This window comes from Suricata suricatta, chromosome 4 (genome assembly GCF_006229205.1).
Source record: "Suricata suricatta isolate VVHF042 chromosome 4, meerkat_22Aug2017_6uvM2_HiC, whole genome shotgun sequence".
Lineage (NCBI taxonomy): Eukaryota > Metazoa > Chordata > Mammalia > Carnivora > Herpestidae > Suricata > Suricata suricatta.
Window position 1 is genome coordinate 88,849,975 of NC_043703.1, and position 21,519 is coordinate 88,871,493.

Sequence of the window (21,519 nt, forward strand, 5' to 3'; positions counted from 1 at the left end):
TGTAATGTAATACCAACAAAATTTCCTTATGTATTATTTGTCTTGTAGTTCTTCATTCCTTGCATGTGCCTCTAAACCAGACAATAGTAAGTGGTCCAAAAACAACGTAAAGATGCAGAAAGGTAAGACAGAAGGTAAATACCTTCCAAATGTGATAGTATCTCTGGAGTCTGGCATATTGTCAGCATTCAATTGCTTGTTGAACTGAATGAATGCATGCAGCCTAACATGAATGCTTGCCTGTATGCATGCATGAATGACTATGACTTGATGAATGGTTTTCTACCCACCCCACCAGTTCTCCACTGGTCAGATCAAAACTAGATGATTAGTCCAGAGCCTATGAGAAACCTCTGGGTTCTAGGAAAGTAGTATGCCTCCCCACACACTGTCTCCCATCTTCTTATGGATCATTTCCTCACTCCTCAATTCCTTCCTCACTACATTACTACTTTTACTCTGATGTTCCTTTTTATTTCATGTTTTTGGAAGGAGATTCCTCCTTTAATTTCTTTGCCATGATCGTGGTGACACCCTAGCTTTCAGGAATATGAACACAATTTTTAATTATGTTGCAAATGTTTAGAGTATCAGTGCTGATACTTTAAAATCTATCTTTTCCTAGAATCCAATATTTTTCTTACTAATAATATGTGCCCTGGGGTGCCTGGGTGGCTTTGTTGGTTGAATGATTTACTTAGGTTCAGGTCACCATCTCGCAGATCATGAGTTCAAGCTGACAGCAGAGAGCCTGGAGCCTGCTTCGGGTTCTCTGTCTTCCTCTCTCTCTGCCCCTCCCCCACTCGCACTCTGTCTCTCTTTCAAAAATAAATAAACATTAAAAAAATAATCTGTACCATATTATTATGGGGCTATTGCTAGGAAAAGAGAATTTGGGAGAGTTATTTCATTTTTGAAATTAGTGAAGCCAATTTCACTAAGAACTTAATGAAAAGAAGTGAATACTTTTATGTCATTGCTAAAGCGTGTTCAAAGAAAACAGTAATAAACAAACAATACAATAGTTTTGAAATGTTTCCAGTGTAGGAGTTTTTATTGTGGCTCCACATTCAACTAGAGGTACCTACAACAGACTACAGATGAAAACAATTAGAGAGGGCTCAATGAAAATTGCCAGAAATAAATAATTTTGTTTTGCAGATCTCAAACATGTTACCAGATCTTAATTTCAGTCTTAACATTAAGTGATAAAATCCCTAATTTAAATGAGATAATTTAAAACAAGACTGCAGGCTTGGATTATAACTACATTGACTTCAAAAAAAAAAAAGCTAAACATCATCTTATGATAGTAATCTGTCAGATTAAACTTCTGGGTTTGGAGAGTTTACCAAAAGGTTGGGTACAGTGTGGTGAGGACAATAAAATAATAGGATAAATAATGGTTAGAAAAAGCCAGAAAACAGCACAAACTGATGGGAGATCTAGGTGGGAGATCACAGGGGAGTGCACCTGTTTCACAAACAGGTGGTGGAATGAAGGGCAGCTTTACCTCAGCAGAGGGGCCAGTTCCACAGTGTTGACTGGCTGAGGTTGAGGCAGCCCTGGAGGAGTGCTGGCTCTCTTAAACATAGTTGCCACTGGACTGCTTTAAGGTTTCTCAGCAATGGTCCTCAGCCCTTTGCTGCTGTGGGTGGCTCTAGGAGGAAGGCAGGGCTGCTTGAGGTGGAGGTGTGGCGGGGACGGTGTGGCTGGCTGACTCCCAGACCCTGGGCCAAGGACCTTCTCTGGGGAAGTGGATGTCAGCATTATTTCAGAGTTATTATTTAAGAGTTTTTGCGGTTGTGGGACCTAATCTGGCCTGGAAACTGGGGAGTGACCTCACATGCACTATTCTTGAAAGAGATTTCAGGCTGTTCCAGAGATAGGTGATGTCGTCCCCCGCCTACCTTGGGCTTGGAGTGTTTCTTGGAGGGCTCTTGGGACCTGATGCCATGAGAAGAGTCATCAGATTCTGAGGACACCGTCTCCTGAAGAGGCAGCCTCTTGGAAGATTTCTTTTTCTTCTTTCTAGAGTTCTCTTGTTTTAGCTCTCGTAAATCCCCAGTGTCCATTTCTTTGAGTGGACATATTAAGAAAGTAGAATTCTCTGTGTTCACATCCTCCCTAGAGACAGGCAGAGAGAGAAAGAGAGGGAGTATGGGATTACGCTGGTATTGTTGGCTGCTGTGTCTACCGAGCTGTCCAAGCCAGCCCTGCAGTGTTTCTCAGCTCTTTGTCCCTTGGCCTTCTTTCCATGGAATGGAGTTGCAGAAGTCCGGTGGGCCCTGATAGTTTGGACTGCATTTCATCCCATGCAGTTCATTTCCACAGGTCTCACGTGGCATGGAGAATCTAATGTCATTTGGACCCTGTCCTGACCAAGTCAGTGAATGGAGCAACAATTGCTGGCCAAGAAGTCTGTTGGCATGCCTCAGAATTGACCTCTTTCCACCCCAGGATGATAAGCTTGGTCACATCATAGTTCAGTTCATTCCTGACACACTGAACTGGAGCTTGTATGGTAGAAACATTCTTCTATGCCTTCAGTTTTCCATAATTACTGTGTGGTATACCATCAGAAAAATGCCCCCCAAATTTAAAAATAATATGTGTTTTAATTTAATTGACATTGGCTAGGACTATGAAGTCATAAAGCTAGTCTTAACCATTTAGAAAATATAGTGCACATGATCAGCTAATATTTGACAAGAGAACCAAGAATACTCAATGGGGAAAGGACATGATGGTGTTGAGAAAACTGGAAATCCATATGCTCCTATAACACTCACAAAAAACGAACCTGAAATGGAAATAAGAACTCAAAACCATAAAACTCCTAGAAGATAAGATAGGAGGAAAAATGGCCCAAGCAACAGCAGTAACATGGGAGAAAACTTTCTAAGAAGACCACAATTTAACTCTTATGTTCTGGTAGTGAATTTTTTTTAGATAACATAACAAAAGCACAAGCAACAAAAACAAAAATAAATGACACTATATCAAACTGAAAAACTTCTGTACAGCAAAAGAACCAAACAATAAAACAAAGAGGCAACCTAAGAATGACAAAAAATATTTGCAAACCATATACTAGATACTGGATTAATGTCCAAAATATAGAAGGAACTCATACAATTTAATATTGAAAAGACTAATAATCCTGCACAATAAACCCTTACTAATTACCAAAAAAAAATCCCAAACAAATAATCCAGTTAAATAACGGGCAGACAACCTGAACAGACATTTTTTCCAAAAAAGACATACAAATAGCCAAAACTTACATGAAAATGTGCTCAATATCACTAATCACAAGGGAAATGAAAATCAAAACCACAGTGAGATATCACCTCACACCTGTTAGGATGGCTATTATAAAAAAAAAAACAACAACCAGAGATAACAAATGTTCCTGAGGATGTGGAGAAAAGTGAGCCCTTCTATGCTGTTAATGGGAGTGTAAACTAGCACAGGCACTATGGAAAACAGTGTGCAAGATCCTCAAAAACCTAAAAATGGAACTACAATAGGATCTATCAGTCCCACTTCTGGGTATATGTCCAAAGGCAACTAAATCAGGACCTCAAAGAAATATCTGTAGCCCCATGTTCACTGCAGCATTATACACAATAGCCAAAATGTGGAAACAACCTAAGTATCCACTGGTGGGTGAATGGATCAAGGAATGTAATTCATATGCAACGGACTATTATTTAGCTGTTAAAAAAAGAAGGAAACCCTGCCATTTGTGACAAGGATAGACTTTGAGGGTATTATATTAAGTGAAATAAGTCAGAGAAAGACAAATACTGTGTGATCTCACTTATATGTGACATAGAAACAGAGTAAAATGGTGGCTGGCTGTCAGGGACTGGGGGGTGAGGGTGGAGGAAATGGGATGAAAATGAGAAATATTTTTTTTTATAAAATAAAAATATATTAGTTGGTTTATTTATCCAGAAACGCTGTATTTCAAAGAAGGTATGTTGGGAACATCATGACTTTATTCTGGCCATGCCCTCATAGAACACCATTTTGGAAACTTGCCTTTTTCAGGGCCTTCAGGGTAAGTTAAAAACACCAGTTTCCTGGTGTTAAACCTTATTATGTTCCCATAATCAGTATATACCACCTTGATCACCCAGTTTTCACTCGGAATAACTTTTGGTCCTCTTGGAAATTACTAAGGAAAAATTAAGAGTGGGAAAAGATTTTCAGTTATTTCAAAAAAGGAATTATATCAATCAAATCCCTCTTCAAAGGATCAAGATTCACTACATGTGAGACTTTTCAAGGACTGGCTCAAAGACTCAGGAGGTAATTCCCAAGAGAGATTTAAAAATGGGCTTTATACCCATTAGGATAGCCGTTATCAAGAAAAGAAAAAGCAGAGCCAAAAAATAACAGATGTTGGCAAGGATCTGGAGAAACTAGAACCCTGTACACTGTTGGTGGGAATATAAAAATGTAAAGCTGTGGTATAAATTGTACGGCCATTTCTGAAAATATTAAAAATAGAATTACCATATGAGCCCACAACTCCACTTCTACGTATAGATTGACAAGAAGGAAAGCAGGGACTCACACACCACGTTCACGACAACATTACTCACAACAGACAAAAGGTGGAAACAACCCAAGTGTCCACCAACAGATGAACGAATAAACAAACTGTGGCATAAACATATAAAAAAAATCTTATTCAGTCTTAAAAAGGAGGAGATTCTGATATAGGCTATAACATGGACGGACCTTGAAGACATTATGCTAAATGAAATGGTGGTCACAGAGGAATGGGGGAGTTAGTGGTCAACTGGTACAGAGTCGCAGTCTGGGATGATGAAAACATTTTGGGACTGGCTGCACAGCAATGTGAATGTACTTACAGTCAATGAACTGTATGCTTAAAAAGGGTTAAAATGATACATTTTATGATATGTGTATTTACCACACACAAAAAATGGTCCAAGCAACAGCAGTAACATGGGAGAAAACCTTTCCAGGAGGCCACAATTATCTTGAAATATGAGGCCAGTACCTATGTAGATGTGTAAGTTCTGTGAGCTGGGTTCTCAGACTCATCTTGGAATCACACAGCAAGGCTGTAACGCCAGCCCTGCTCTGGGAAATCTAAAATCTTACCTACATTACCTCAACTACCCTTCACATTGCTGCTTCCTTCTGGAACAGACTAAATTGATATGTTTTATTTCCTTTTTAGAGATGGTCTCTGAAAATTTCCCATGTACATCTCCCACATATCAGGACTGGTCACAGTCCAGTCTACCTCCTATAATAACCTCTCAGAAACAAGAGCAACAAGGAAGGAGGGATGGAAAGTAGAGAAAAAGGCACCCAAAGAGAAAGGTGGGAGAGAGGCTGACCTGCCTACCTGAAGGATACCAGGAATATGATCATGCAAAGAAACCAGGAAGCAGCACATGTCTAGCCTTCACTAGGAGATTGGTCACATAAGTCACCTGGATAATTAAATTCTAGGTAGGCATAACGAACCAAAGGGTGTCCCCATCTGCCGAAAGCAAGTAATAAATTGTTAAGTGGGGAAAAAGTCATAAACAACAATATGCTACATTTTCCTTTTGTTGTTAGGATTGTGAACACAAAGGCATGACTAGAACCCTTTCCATCAAATAGTTAATAGTTGCCTCAGGGAAAGTAATTCCAGGAAGACTGTCACTTCCTCCATATTAAAAAAATTTTTTTTGAGTGTCATAAATGATGAGGGGAAACAAAAATTTTTATTTGGAGGAAAAATAATCAACATTGCAGAGAGAACACTCTAGAAGGATATGTGCCAAAATACAAATGGTGATTATTTTTAAAATGTGGAACTATGGCTGGTTTTAAGATTCTTTTTGCTTTTAATTTCTAAATTATGTTAACAATGAATACTTTTGGAATAAGAATAAAAATATGCACATTGGCATGATCAGAATAAAAAGCAGACCAGAATTTTGTCAAGGAAAGCCTTCACATCACGTAAGCAGCTACCCCATTTTACTGATATCAACGAAGTTCAAGATATTCCACAAGGAAATGTCATGTCCCCTTGCAGGTGGGGGGAGCAGGGTAGGTATGAATCTGATATGAGAGTTCTTATCTGCGCCCACCTCCCCGGCTCCCACCACGCACCCTCACTCTGTTTGGCCCAAACCCACTCTGAGGAAGGGGGAAGGTGGCCATGCTCCTGACTGCTAGTCAGTGGACATTATGCATCAGCATGCCTGGAAAGGCACTGCTAAATGGTTTTCTTTTGCCTCATCTTATTCCAAAACCAAGAAAAATCCAGTGTCCTATTAATTATTTTAGGCTATAGGTTTGATTAAATAATGTGACAAACAGGTCAAAGTTACATATGTGTGTGTCAAGGGTGGGGGTATGGTGAGGGAAGCCAGGCACGGTGACTTCACTGGCTCTTTGGGGAAGAAAATGCGGAGCACCCACTCTACACTCTGTTTGGGTAGAAACCCACTTGTTCAGCTGATTAATGCCAACTTGCCAGCTTGCCCTGTGTCGCTGGTTTTCTGAGGCGTTGTTTCTCTTTTGCTCTAAGTGTCTGTCAGAAAGCCAGTCTTCAACTGGGAGGACGGATGATGGGGGAGGCATGGAACAGATGTCTGATGAGGACCACGAGGCCCTGAATTTTAACAATGGAAGGCAGAAAATGGAGAGACTGATAAGGCTGCTGCCATCCCAATTGCTACTGTAAGAGTTGCCATGGGAAAGCAACTGAGCGGCCACTTTGCTGTGGAGAGCTGCAAACACTGACAACCCCCACTTGCAAACCTGGGATGACCCGAGCCATTTGGAAGCACCAGCGGCCATTTTATTGCAGGCCAGATAACAGATCCAGGCGCCACCAGGACTGACGACCCCCACTCTCAATCTGGACTATCTCAAACTGTAATGCCTCACCATGGAATTCCAGCATCCCCCTCCCCACCGAAGCGAACAACCAATTGAATCCTGCCACCGTCCAAAGAAGACCCTACATGGCTATCAGCCCACCTAAGCTCAAACCCGGAACTTCTGCACCCATAAAAGACCTTGCTCTCCCATATCAAGTGCGACTTCTCTGACTCCCCGCTCCAGAGTCACGGAACCTCGCCCGGGAATTGCAGATCCCAATAAAGGCCTTCTTGGCTCCATAACGTGGTCTCTTTGTCCTCCCATCTCTGCCTCCATCTATTAAACCTTACAGCTACCACTGGCCTTCAGGGTTAAAAATCACTGATTCTCTATGCTCTCTTATACTAGGGCACCACAGAATGCTTTCTGAAAATAGGCAATGGCATTTGTCCCTCCAGATAATATGGGACACTCACAGGCAGGGTTTATTCCTGAAGTGCTTATTTTTCAGGGCTTTGCTCCAGCCTAGGACATGGGGCTTCTAATCTGACCAGAAGGGACGAGGAAGCTAATGACATATGGAGGCTTAATGATTTCAGATGCACAGCTCCTTCTAAGGGAAAAAGTCAGCAGGGATGGGGCCGGATTATGGGAAGTGATTCATCTCATGTAATGTCAGAGCCAGCACTGAATCTTGAGGTTTCAATCAACAACTTAATATCACCGCTGTAAGGAAGACAACGTGAGGCCACATTACACCGAGGAAAGGGAGGGATGTTAACCAGCACAGAATTATAAGTTCCTTTGGGACATATTCCTAAATCCAAATGGCTTGATGGAAAATGATTAAACTGTTTAAAAAAAAAGACAATGAACACTAATACTCGGGAATCAGGAGCTGAGCACAGACCTGCACAACACATATCTGAGCCCCAAGAGCGCAGTCTTGCTCCCATAGACTTGTACACAGACATGTTCCCAAGACCACACAATTACAATCACCCACCAAGAAAAGAACAGTTCTTGCCTTTAGGATATTGCTGCCCAGGAATTTCCTTCAGGTGTCCACTGATTTTTTTGAAACAGAGAAAATGATTAGTTCTCTCTGGTTTTCTGATCATATTAACATTTTTTAAAATGTTTATTTTTGAGAGAGCGAGTGAGCAGGGGAGGGGCAGACAGAGAGAAGGAGACATAAAATCCGACGCAGGCTCCGGGTGCCCCTTCCTGATCACATTTACAATGTTGCTAATTTTTTCAAGAAATCTAACTCCCTCAAAGTGAGTCTCCTTAAGGAGGACCCTCAGAGGTAATTTGTCCAAGCTCTACTCTGTCAGGAATGGAGAACAGATCCCCGCTATGGCTGGGAGACACTCAGCCAGTCACATGACACCAGGTATGGGGGATTCAGCTCAAGCCTGCTGGTGCGCCTTGCCTGGAGGAGCACCCAGTCCCAGCCTGTACTCAACACCTCACAGTGGGTGGCTGAGTAAGGCTTGGTAAAGGCACTTCCCCACTAGAGAAAACCAGAAGCCAGAGCATCAAACCCACCAGGCAGGCTTCCTCTGCAGCAGCGGAGGCCACGGCCTTCTGACCCATGGGAGGGGTCCTGCTTGACAAGGAGGGAGGATGCCCAGTAGGGGGAAATTCCTCCTGGTCTGCTTGCATCTTGGAATTAGGAGAAATTACATGTGTATTCTCTAAATGGAGAAAGTGATAGCCAGGTTAGGGATGATTTTAATCCAGAACAGACATCTCTATGCCATGAAATGTAGACAAAAGCTCAGGGACCTCACTGAAGGAGGGTAAGGCAAGAGCAACCATTTCCCTCCAACAGACACAGTCTCAGAAGGCACAGCTCCCTCTTAGCTTTGCTGTCAGAAAATGCACTCGTCATGTGGCAAAGAAAAGAGAAAAACCAAACCAGTGAGAGTCTCATGTGATTTCATAGTGCAAATATGGAGATACTAACATTCTCTCATTCAAGAACTAGTTATTTGGAATTTAGCAATGTGGGGAACATACTGAATGATGGAGGACAAGAGTCCTCAAGAATTATTCTGGTGTCAAATTTTAAGCTGAAACTTAAACTCTGCAACAGCTTTGGCCATATTCAATCAGTTTTGAACCCCTCACCCTCCAAATACTTCCCTCTTTCACTGTGTGTCACCCTCAGTTAGGAACCAGAAGAGGGGCCTGTGGGAAATACTCTTGTCACCCACAACTCAAGGTCTCAAAGAAAGAAGAAAAAGAGGAGGTACAGAAGACGGAGAGCTGAATGTCTGGCATCCTGGTCTGCTGAGCTTCTTGGGGCCATGCACCCCTTGTCTGACCAACCCCAAATGGATGTTAGGGTGGATTCAATATTTTAAAGTTAAATTTAGTCAAGTGCTATTCTATTGCAGTTGGAAGCTATAGCACATTTCTTTAATTAGTCCATGAAGAAAGCACTGGGATTTTTTTTAATGGTCTCATTTCATATAATGAGGTGAAGACTTACTAAAGACAAACCAAAGGGAGGGGGTACATTTACAGAGTAAGTGAGGAAGTGCTCCTGAGGAGACAGGACCTGCCAGAAGGAAATCCCAGGGGAAATACAAAGTAAGACCTGCATCTTCAGTCTGTGTGCTCTGCCTGTCCTGATTATATATACACACACAGATTAAACTCTGAACTTAGTGGGCTGGACACGACCTCTGCTTAAGAGAATTAAATGCACTCTTGATAGCTGAGAGGCAGAGCAAAAAACAATGGAAGTTACCAAGGGGAGACTAGAGAGTCCATGTAAGCTTCCGCTGTGTAAAGAAAGCCCTAGAAGTCAGGGTAGATAATTAGCAGCTAAGAGCTTTAAATAAGGCCTGGGGCAGGACTAAGATAAAAAACAATTAAAGGCTTTTCTAAACAGAGAAAGAATTGAATTCTAAAGTAGGATTGATAATGTTGAATTTAGTGAAAATGATCAATACCTAGACATATCTATCATGTTTCTTTAAAATGTATTATAATTTGGATATCATTTTGAGCAGGATTTTGAGATTAATAGAAAAATGTGCTATAATTATAAATGAAACATTATACTCATCTGGAAGAGAATGAAAGATTTAAGTGTCTATTTTCAATAGTAATACCTAAGGAAAGATGCTCTATGAAACCACACACCTCTCAAGGAACAATGCTGGGCATCCACTAGTATTTGTTCACTGGTTCTTTCTTCAAATAGTCATTGGGCACATCCTATGAGCTGGACCTTGGCAACTACAATCTAGAAGTAGATAGAACCTGGTGTCTGCTTTCAAGGACTCATGCCTAACAGGAGTGAGAAATTGAGAAGGTACATGGCCCAACACAAGGAAATTTTCTGTAATGAAATCTCTACATGATGCAGTGAGATCTGGAACAGGACACAGTGATGGCGATGATTGAGTTCAATGTTAAGAGTTCCCTAGGTGGCCAAGGGCAAAGAATAACATTCCAGGAGGAGGGGAATAATTACCTTATGCAAAGCACAGAGCCCTGAAAAAGCATGGGGTAGGGAGAAAGCTACAAGTAGTTTGGCATGGTTAGTGTGCCGAGGGCTTGCGGGGGGTTGGTTGGGGGGTGGCTAGGGAGAAGTGAGGCTAGGAAGGCAGGCCTGGATCAGACCCACGAGAGGGTAAGCTACAATAATAAGATGGGCTAGATGGATGATGGGTACTAAGGAGGGCACTTGTGATGAGCACTGGGTATTATATGTAAGTGATGAATCACTAAAGTCTACTCCTGAAACCAATATGGTACTGTATGTTAACTAACCAAAATTAAACAAACCAAACCAAACAAAACAAACAAAAAAATCCAGAAGGGGCAAGGGAAGGGGACTCTGAAGGGTATTTTAAGTAGGGGAGGGGCAGGAGTGGATTTGCACACAAGGAAGATTCCTCTGCTCAGCCCCCTCTGAAGTAGGTTGAGACTGTGGCAGGAGGAGGCCAAAGGCAGGGGCCTCAGGAAACGAGACACCTGACCTAAGGCAGTACAGGTCCACTGAGAAGTATTTGTGAATTAGGATCAATATAACTCAGAGACCAATGGGGAGTGGTGGGTGAAGGGCAAAGAAGAAGCCCAGGATGACTACCAGATGTTGCTTGGACAATTCCCTGAACTGGCGAGTGGAAGAGAGAACAGAGTCAGGGAAGGAGGAGATGAGAGTGGATCTGTGGAGAGTTTTAGATGTGTGAATTTGAGATTCTGTGCCCTCAGGTGGGTGGCTGGAAGCACCAGGATTCCCACCAGGGACTGACCACCTGCTTCACCCCAGGCATACAATGGACCATCTCCAATCCTCACATCATTCTAATCTCACCCATGAGTAAACAAGCTCCTAGTTGAGAAGCAACCTGCCCAAAGACACAAACTAAGTGAGGGTGGGGCTGGGACAGGTACTCAGGTCTTAGTTTCCAAGGCCCTTTCCACTATAGATACCAGCCATGTCTGCACATTACAACCAGTGGGGGAGCTTTAGAAAAGCCCATCCTGGGTCTCCCTCTCAGACGCTGCTACCATCCTGATGCCAGAGGACAGGAGTGTTGTGGGGTGGAGAGGGAGATATGAGGTCCTTAGTGTAAATGGAGTGTGAAAGCAAGGGATGTGAATGAAATGAGGCTGGGAGGAAATCCAGAGGGAGGAGGAGCCATGACAGGTCTTAAGAGATGGAGGGGTGGTTGACAGTGGTGAATAGACTGAAACAGCCCCCATAGTCAGCGTGAGAGGTCCTGAGTGGCCACTGTGGGAACAGCTTCACACAGGGATAAAGGAGCGAGCCAATACCCAAGGCTTAGGGGGGGAAGAGGAGGCAAGAGACAGAGACATCAGCCCACGAGACTCCCACATGGAGAAGGGCTGTGAAGGGAGGGAGTATGCCAGGTCACACTGTAGAACCGAGGGAGCTCTACAGAGTTAGGACTGGGTGTGTGTGCATGTATGTAAACAGGGGAGGCAAACTTGGGTTTTTGCTAAGCTGAAGGAATCAGGAGAGGAGCTGGGGAGAGGAGAGAATCCAGGATAACTGATGGGTGAGGACCGGGCAGTGGAGAAGGCCTCTGGAGTCTGGTGGGCAGGTCAGCCTTGGATGAGAGTAGGGATTTTGACATTAGGGAAAAAGGCAGAAGTTTCCACAAGCCTAGAGGTGGAGGAGAGAACATCTGATGGTTTCTGCTTATGAAGTACAATGTGATACCCTCAGGAGAATGAAATTTGGCACCCATGACAACCCACAAACTCCAAGTGAAGCTGGAGGGTGTTTTCATGATCCTTTCCCTAACCCTTGCTCCTTTCCTCATCCTTCACCTCCAAAGTCATGGCTCTGACTCCAACTGTGATGCCCCTCGTTGGCCCCAAGGATTGGGTCTTTGCCTGCTTTCCAAGCTTCAGCTTCTTCTTATTTACTTTAACCTATCTTTTCAGATTTTAGTTACACTATTTCCTCAGATGAAAATGTATTCACCCCACTGTAGCCTCTGGAAACTGGCACTTACCCACTCAACCGTGCTCACCTGGGCACAGGCAAATCAGGGCCAACACTTCACTCTCGCGCTCCAGCAAGGGGAGAGGCAGACAGTCCCAACTACAACTTAATCTAACCTTTGCTTCATAGTGAGATTTCCTTAGAAGGCTTTGAACTCTTACAAATAAAAGCAAGTAATTTTTTTTAGGTCCATGACAGGATTGAATACTTTTCTGAAGAGTCAGTTAAATAATATTGCATTTGAGATTAGAAGCAGATAGACAAATAACTAGCAGGTAAGAAGTGTGATGTTGAAGGAATAATAATCATAAAACCATACTTTAGGGGTCCCTGGTGGCTTTGTTGGTTAAGTGTCCAACTTCTGCTCAGGTCATGATCACATGGTCTGTGAGTTTGAGCCCCACGTCAGGATCTATGCTGACAGCTCGGAGCCTGGACCCTGCTTTGGATTCTGTGTTTCTCTCTCTTTCTCTCTGCCCCCTGCCACTTGCGCTCTATCTCTCTCTCAAAAATAAACATTAAAACAAAAACACAACCAAAATAATCACATTTTAAGCAGGAGGTGCTCCACCTCTGCTTTTCTTTCCAAGTATTTAGAGATCATGAATCCCAACCCAGAAACAGATTAAAGGTGCAAAGATATAAATAAAATTCAGGGCGTATAAAAAGTTGGGTCTACTTACACTTTTAGATCCTCCTGAATCGGGGGTGATTTTATATGACAACAAGAGAGAGCATACTTGTTTTGGCTGATCTTAATAAGTGCACTCCGTGGGCAAAATTCCTGTAATAATACCAAAAGTGTTCACATAACTTAAGTCACAAATGTCCACAATTTAGATGCAATTTTATTTTAGCTCAAGCCATTATAAGAGCTGCTAGCCATTCTCCTACTCAAGGTGACACTTATGAGGGCAGTCAAATGGCAGAAACTAGCTTGATAATCATATGCTGAATGAAAGTCGTGTGCTTTCATGTCTTGTTTCTCCACATCCTGAATCATGTGCCAAGGGCATCCACAGAGATGCAGGTGACAGCTCACTCGTGTGCCCATGCACGCCCACACATCCCTCCCTAGAATCACCTTCCTTTCTTTCTTTACTTCAGCCTTGGCCATCTCCTTCCTAGACTCAGGAACTAGAACTACTGCCCCATGCTGAGTGTGCCACCTTCAGCCCCCGGGATCTCTATCAGAATGGTCTTCAGTATCTATCGCCCTGGCCATGCTGCTTTAGTCTCCAGGGCCTCACTGCCCTCCAGGGCTCTTTCTCAGGAATGGTCTCTCCCTACACCCTAGGGCATGTGCAGGGACATCTCTTCAAGTGTCCCTTGATTTGCTACCGCCTTTCTTGCCTAGCAGACATCCCCAGAGCCAGTGCCGCATGTCAGAAAAGCTTCCTGCTACGGGGCACCTGGGTGGCTCAGTTGGTTAGGTGTCCAACTTTGGCTCAGGTAATGATCTCACAGTCTGTCAGTTCGAGCCCTGTGTCGGGCTCCAGGCTCCGAGCTGGAGCATCGAATTCTGTGTCTCCCTCTTTCTCTACCCCTCCCCTGCTCGTGCTCTGTGTCTCCGTCACTCTCTCTTTCAAAAATAAATAATAAACATTAAAAAAAAAAAAGGAAAAAGAAAAGCTTCCAGCCCGCTGCCCTGCCAGACTGTTTATTGTCATCTAAACAGCTCCAGGAAAGTCTCTTTTCTCTTAAAGGTTTTTTCTTTCTGGGTTGTTGAGAAGGCACCCCTTTCTCCTTCTTGTTCTGTCAGATTGCATACAGTGCTCCCGGAGCCTCTGGCTCCCCTGGTCTCCACTTCTTGCCCTTAATTTTAAAATTCATTTACCATGTCTCCTCCCCTGATGAATACACCTCATGCTGCAGTTAAGAATTGACTGGTTATTTGTATTCTGTATACTAGCCAGTTGGGCACAGAGACTCATTCAGAATGTAGGCCGTGGAGCCAGACTGCCTGGGTTCAAATGCCCACTGTCCCACGTACCCTGTGTGTGACTTAATCTCTCTGCTTCAGTTTATCTGAAAACGGGGATAAGAATTGTACCTGCTCACAGTGTTTTGAGCATTCAGTTGTTCATTACATATAAAGTACCTGGATGAGTATCTGTGGCACATAGTAAGTGTTTCTTAATAAAGTTAGCCACTAGTATTTTGCTTCTTGCTTTTTGCTTGCTAGTCCAATTTCCAGACATATCAAAAGGTCCATCAAGATAATGTTATTTCCATTAGTAACATTATTCATTTAAGAATTTTTTAAAATGTTTATTTATTTTTGAGAGAGAGAGAGCGCGCGGGCGACCATGAGCAGGGAAGGGCCGAAGGAGAAGGAGACACAGAATCTGAAGCAGGCTCCAGGCTCTGAGCTGTCAGCACAGAGCCTGATGCAGGGCTCAAACTCAAATGATGAGATCATGACCTCTGTGGAAGTCAAGCTGCTTAACTGACTGAGCCACCCAGGCATCCCTCTTCATTAAATTAAAAGAAGCAATTTTAAGAACCTTCTCTTCATCGGGGGCTGTGCCGGGGCTACAAAGATGAATAGGCCACTGCCCCTGGCTTCCTGCTTTCAAGGAACTAGGAGGTTAGTGAGGAAGCCAATATGGGAAGAGGGACCCCTGAGGGCCTCAGCAGGAAGTGACAGTTGGGCAGTCTTTCTGGTGACAGGAGTTTCTGTGGAAAGAAGACAGGGAGGTGGTCCAGGAAAAGGGAAAGACTAGGGGCTTAGAGGAGTCCAAAGTGTTCAGGAAGCAGTGAACCTTCCAGGGGCTGGGGCCATGATGGGGTCAGGCTGGGCTTTTCCTTGAGGTTGATGAGAAGTGTGTGTTTTGGGTGGCGGCGGGGGGGGGGGGGGGGGGGGGGGGGGGGGGGGGGGGGGGGGGGGGGGGGGGGGGGGGGGGGGGGGGGGGGGGGGGGGGGGGGGAGACATCAGGCAGACAAGTGACATCATCAGATCTGTAAACTAATGAAGGGCTTTCTAAAGCATTTAGGGAACTTCATAAGGAGGACCGGGAGGGGAATGTAAGGCCAGAGCAGGCTGAGGAGCAGCAGGCAGGGGAGAGAGAAAGGTGCTGTAAGAACCCGGGGAGGACAGTTAAGAACCTGGCGTGAGCCTCCCCAGCTGTCAAATGCGGGAACGAGAGCCCAAAAGGCCATTCGAAGGAGGAGAAAGGAGCCATGGCGACCTCTGTGGGGGTAGACCTTGTGTTGCAGAGTGGATGGGCAAAGGGAACAGGTACAGCCAGGGAAATCATTCCTTCAGTACCTCTGGCAGGGCCAAGAAAGTGAGGCATTGCCCTGGACAGCGGGGCTAAAAGAAGCCATTTTCTGCCTAGTGAGAAAGCCCTTTCCTCCATAAAAGTCTACTTACTCTCCGGTTGTTACACTTCAAAACAGTGTAGAATTTATCTTCGGCAAAATCCTGATTCGGAAGTGCTATGACAATGGCAGGGACATAGAAGTCAAATCCACTGGGAATCACGATTTTGGCAAAGACATAATCTCCAACCTGCAGATGAGAACATTATGTCATAGCAAGTATTATAGATCTTAAAGCTTGTTTTAAAACGCCCCAAAATGATGACCAAGTACTGATGCTACAAATCAAATACACATTTTTTCTCCAGTAAGAAAGAGTCAATGGTTTTAAACTTCTCCAGGCTCATTGGGCCATTCCCAGAATTTTGTGATCACTTTGAGGGAGCCCCATTTTAGTAGGACTTCTTCATCTCGCAAGGATCCCATGGACAGCCAGCAAGACAGCCAGAGGTATGGAAACAATATCCTATAAAGACTGGTTGAAGGAACCTGTTTCACATAAAGACCAGGAGGGATATGAGCAGTGTCCTCACAGATCTGAAGGGCCATCACCCAAAGGAAAGGAGCAGGTTTGTTTAATGTTGCCCCCAAGCACACACCACGGGCAAAAGTTACAAAGAGACAGCTTCCAGCAGAAGGGGAATCTTGTGAAGGGGCATGCAGAGGCTGATGGGCATTGGTCACATGGACAGGACTACCTGTCAGGGAGGAAGTACCGATGGGTGCTCTAGGTCGGGCCCCGGGAGGTGGCAGCAGACAACCAACATGGAATCCTGGGAGTGCTCATCTGGCACTTTTCCTGCTGGCCCCCACCCCCGTCCAAGGAACAGCAGTGGTGAAGCTCTGGGAGGCTTTCTGTCTACTCTCTCGCCTGGGCACTGGGATACAGGTAGTGGCAAGAGGATGGGCCAGAGGCTGCACAGCTTTTATGAATTCTATGCAGAGGAGAGCACATCAGCCCAGCTCACTTATGGAATGCATGTTCAGGCATAACTGCATTATGGCATCAAGGTCTGGTATTAACTGACTACAATGTCAAGGAAAGCACAACGTCTGCCCTTGTTATTAAATCCGTTTTAATATAATCTTTTGCAGTTAAAGTTCAAGGGCAGTTGTCAGGGTGCCCGGGTGGCTCAGTTGGTTAAGTATCTGACTCTTGATTTTGGCTCAGGTCATGATCTTTCGGTTCAGGAGCTCAAGCCCTGCACTGGGGTCTTCACTGAGCCTGCTTGGGATTCCCTCTCTCTCTCTCTCTCTCTCTCTCCCTCTCTCTGCTCCTCCCCCACTTGCATGTGCACTCTCTCAAAATAAATATACTAAAAAAGATACTAAAATAAAGTTTCGAGGGCATTAGCAGTTACAGCAACTCCCTCCCACGACCATCTACTTCTGTGGAATGACAAGGGCCACAGGTGCTAATGCATGCCAGTCTGTGCAGACATGGGGAGTCAGCTGAGAAGGGTAGCACGAAAGTCACCAGGCATGGGGCCATAGGCACAGGGGCCACTGCTTTTCCTGCCCAAACACAAGCTCCTGGGAGGAGCCCACCAGATGTTTAGCAAAGGCCCAAGAGTGGCCTTGCCATCCCGTTACCCACAACTGTGGGGATGGTGGAAAGTGCCCCCAAAAAAGATCGCTGTAGCAGGTACCTGGAGCAGTGGGCAGGGCATGGCACCCCCAATAGGTGTGATGAACGAGGTGGGCACAACCTTGGTGTCTCCATACCTGAAGTCCACGAGAGCATGGGTGGGGCTCACACACTTCTTCACCACCCCTGAAAGGAATCAGATTTAAAATATAAAGATAAATCATGCCTATTCCCTTAGGCTTGCCCCATCTTGTTGTCTAATTTATAACCCTTTGCCTGCTTAGATCAGTATGCCCCTTTGATATCTCCACAAGATAACACTGGATACTGTACGATGCATACTGGGCTTGAGTGACTCAAAGTGGTGAAGTGCTGAGCTCTGGTCTGGAGCGCCCGCTGAGCTGGGAAGCCCAGAGAAGAGCAGAAGCTTGTCTGTCCAGCATCACCAGCAATAATCCTGACAAGAACGTCATTTCTAGAAACAAATATTCTCTTCGTGGGCACTTCCTACCATCTGATTTCCTTATTTACTTATTTTAGCCATATTTCCTTCTATATTACATATGGAAAATTGGTGTTGTTAAAGTGTAGAAGTAAAAAGACATATGAACTCGCACTGTCAACTTTTCATTTAATCGGAGGTAAATGAAAAGCTAAGTAGGTTGAACACATCCCACAGTGTCCCTAAAACGCACAACTGAAAATGGAACAAAGGAAAAAGACACAAGTAGTTTCCTTGTCTTTCAGTTGTACTCAAAGGGATGGTTACAGTAGGAAAGGAAAATACCTGCTTTAAAGTTCACCTGTTTTGTCACTTATCCTAGTTGAAGGATATTTTCCCATCAAAAAAGATTATAAACAGTAAGGGGAGGTTTTGAAGGAGCACCTCCTGGGCAGTAAAGCTGCAGCCAGACTCTTACTCAGAGAGAAATGTGCATGTCCCCATGGGGCTCCCACATCACCAGGGCCCAACATGGCCACCCCAGCTCACACACTTGCATTAGCAAAGTCCCATGGCCTTTTATGTGGCAAAGAAATGGCTGGTGTTTTTCATCTTGAGTTCATGTCTCTTGTTTTAAATGGCCAAAGAAATGACAACCTTTTTTTCTTTTTGGTAACACACACATACACACACACGAGAAAACCAGTTCCATAGTGTGGGTTTTCTCATTGGATCAAAACCTTCAGTTTGGTTTATAAAATATTCTTTGCACATTATTCACACATTGGCTGCCATAAACAGACTTTATGTTTTGAATCAGGAAAACAAACACTACCTTCTAGAAAGAATTCCTATTAGGAAAGCAATGAGGACCCACTCGTACTTGAGAATGCTCGCATCCCTCACGCCGGTGTGCCCCACACCCCTCCCAGGCTTCACAGCTAGCTTCTGGGACTTGCCAGAATCTAGTCATAAACCTGCTCTGCAGGGTTTCCGTTGTTTGCCTTAGTTAAGTAGCTATGACAGAGACTGTATGGCCACAAAGTCTAGACCATTTATTATGTGTCTTTTCCAGAAAAAGTCTGCCAACCCTTGCTCTAGATGATTAGACCTAGACTTTTTGGTATGTTACAATAACCCCTCTTTAGTTCCTTCCATTGTTTTTTCCTTCATGCAATCTCTGCAGAAGTGGGCATCTGTTCACCTGCAGAAATTAGTGCAGTGCCTCCCAGCCTAACGTTAGAAGTGGCCTCACTGTGTAGATGCCATGGCTGGCTGTGCTCTGGGGGCTGGAAGACCCCAGGGTGGGCCTGTCAAGTTAGGGCTCAGCCTCTGCACTCGCTCCTTCTCCATGTCATTAAGGAGTTGCCACCATTTCTATGTCCTGATTCTAGATCAGCTTCTCATTTTTGTTTTCCCTTATGCTACAGTTTCTCTTTGTCCTTACCCAAGAGGTGACACTGTGTCTCCTGGCTCTGAAACGTCTCCAGAAACCATTTTAGGAGCCTGGGCTTCCTCCAAGCAGAGGCATGGCAATCCTAGTCATCTTCCTGAGATATAGGCCCCCCTCCGCATGCCCCCACCTCAGCCAGAGGGCTTTCCTGTACTTAGGCTGGAGAGAAGGGAACGTGCCCCTGTTGAAGCCCTCAGCAAAAATGTGGCCCATTCTCAGTGGTCAGAAGACTGCAGAAAGACTCCAAGTAGATAGGTCAGTTGATCGGGTGAAAGATGGAGTAGTTCTCAATCTTTACTCCACACTGGAGACTGGATCTTTTACCTCTGACTGTAAGAGCTTTCTCATAGTCACAGCCAAGCTTAAAGTCCATCTCCTGAAAAAGGCTTTAGCTTTGCTTTACCAAAAGCAGCCCCTCTGCCTGCCCCACTCCCCTGAGTCATCTCTCACATCTATTTATCATATTCTCTCCTTCCTTCAGTCTCAGGTTTCTTTCTAGTCCCCTGTGCTAATTCTCGCCTCTTTGAATTTTTGTTAAGGTTTTTAAACTGCTGTTAAAGTTTTAAGATTGCAAGCAGCTCCCTTGATGCCCAGGAGAGGACAGGATTTGTTTCTATCTCCTAAGAGAAGCTCTTACATGGAATGTCAGAAAAAGTCCTTACATGCATTTAACACTTCCCAATTCAGAAAACACTGTACATTACCATATGTAAATTTAAAAAAATGTTTATTCATTTTTTAGATAGAGAGAGAGAGGGAGGAAGGGAGAGAGAGGGAAGAAGGGAGAGAGAGAGTGGGGGAAAGACACAGAGAGAGGGAGGTGCAGAATCTGAAGCAGGCTCCAGCTTCTGAGCTGTCAGCACAGAGCCCGACATGGGGCTCAAAACTCACGGACTGTGAGATCATGACCTCAGCCGAAGTCGGACCCTTAACCAACTGAGCCACCCAGGTGCCCCTGTACATGACTATATTTAATCTACATGACAACCTCATGGGGATTGTTATTGTTTTAAATCTCATTTGGAAAGATAAAGATAAACTAAGGCTCAGAGAACTTCAGTGATTCCAGTCACATGGCTACTAGAGGAAAAAGGGAGACTTCAAATAAATAAAAACTTGGGATTTTCTGACCCTAAATCATTATACCTGAGAAGTACTCAGGTCCCCTCCCTTGCCTCTGCCCCCTGCTTTTTTCCTCCATCATAACTTGCTTCTATGGCATAATGCAGAAATTTTGCCAACTCGAGACTTTTCATCATTGTGAATTTCCTGAAGTAAATGCTTCTTAAAGAACAGGAAGGATGGCCTGATTTCCTGCAAATAAGGACTTAAAATAAGGTATTGAAATGTGTCTCCCTCTTTGCCTTTCAGAATGCTGATAAGCCAAGCTATCAGCTTGTCACTTCCATTCTGAACAGTACAGTCATTCCTTAACTAGATAATCCACACTGACCCTGGAGGAGAGTCAGCCACACAGAAATCCCTGCCCTGATTGCCGAGGACGGCAGCCACCACCAGGCGAGCTCTGCTCCAGCGTGGACCTGGGCTGAAGTGACAGACACTCTGATCCAGTCACTCGAAAGCCACCTGCTATTGAGGTACATTTTAAAGCCAGATATTTTCCATTAGAAATGTTTGGCAGGCTAGAATAGAAGTTATCAGAAAAGGAGTCACCAATGAGTATTGATCTTATGCTTCACAAAACTCTATTTGGCCTTTTTTTGCAAGGGAGAAAACAGTAATGCACGGTGACCAGGTCATCTCAGTGTCATTAGTGAGAGCCACTGGATACCATGAGCCTCTGGATGGCATGCCCTGAAAGCCATGTGACATCCTGCCATCACTTAGGTAGCAATCTGTCCAGGAAAACACACTGAATCTAAGCTATCTGAGGAACATTCTATAAAGTAATTGACCTCACTCAACATCAGTATAATGAAAAATGATAGCAAAGGCTGGAGAACAATTCTAGATTAAAGAAGACTAAGTAGACATGTTAATTAAATGCAATACATGATTCTGGACTGGGCCTATTCTAGAGATAGAAAATATAAAACCAGTATTGGAACAGTTAACAAAATTGAAATATACAGATAAGAAGTAGTATAATAATGTCAAATTTCCTGACTCTTATAACTTTATTATGATTATGTTAAGAGAACACCCTTGTTCTTGAGAAATACGGACTGATGCATTAAGGGGTGATGAGGCACAGTGATGTTACCTAATCTCAAACAGTTCAGAAAAATAATGTACATGTATTGAGGTAAGTAGAGAGAAATAAAAGGAATAAGATAATAAATACCATAAAATAAACATGACAAAAATTAAAAATTGGC

General features: G+C 44.1%; 1 protein-coding gene and 1 long non-coding RNA gene across 11 annotated transcripts in view; one reads left to right on the plus strand and one right to left on the minus strand.

Moving 5' to 3' along the window:
• Positions 1 to 6,772, plus strand: part of LOC115289741 — a 31,194-nt gene extending 24,422 nt beyond the window's left edge. Inside the window, exons 2-3 of the long non-coding RNA XR_003907781.1 lie at positions 49 to 122; positions 6,578 to 6,772. This is a non-coding gene — a long non-coding RNA (uncharacterized LOC115289741). The remainder of the gene's footprint in view (positions 1 to 48; positions 123 to 6,577) is intronic.
• VWA3B (von Willebrand factor A domain containing 3B) overlaps positions 1,023 to 21,519 on the minus strand; it is a 201,411-nt gene continuing 180,914 nt past the window's right edge. For 8 of the 10 annotated variants that reach the window (XM_029937205.1, XM_029937213.1, XM_029937211.1 and 5 more), the window contains 6 exons: positions 17,347 to 17,471; positions 15,750 to 15,887; positions 13,057 to 13,157; positions 1,911 to 2,127; positions 1,514 to 1,677; positions 1,023 to 1,094 (listed from right to left, as the gene is read on the minus strand). In XM_029937205.1, coding sequence (XP_029793065.1) covers positions 1,612 to 1,677; positions 1,911 to 2,127; positions 13,057 to 13,157; positions 15,750 to 15,887; positions 17,347 to 17,471 — 647 coding nt within the window. In that variant the 3' untranslated portion in view covers positions 1,023 to 1,094; positions 1,514 to 1,611. The remainder of the gene's footprint in view (positions 1,095 to 1,513; positions 1,678 to 1,910; positions 2,128 to 13,056; positions 13,158 to 15,749; positions 15,888 to 17,346; positions 17,472 to 21,519) is intronic. The other 2 variants (XM_029937209.1, XM_029937212.1) reach the window with 2 other exon arrangements.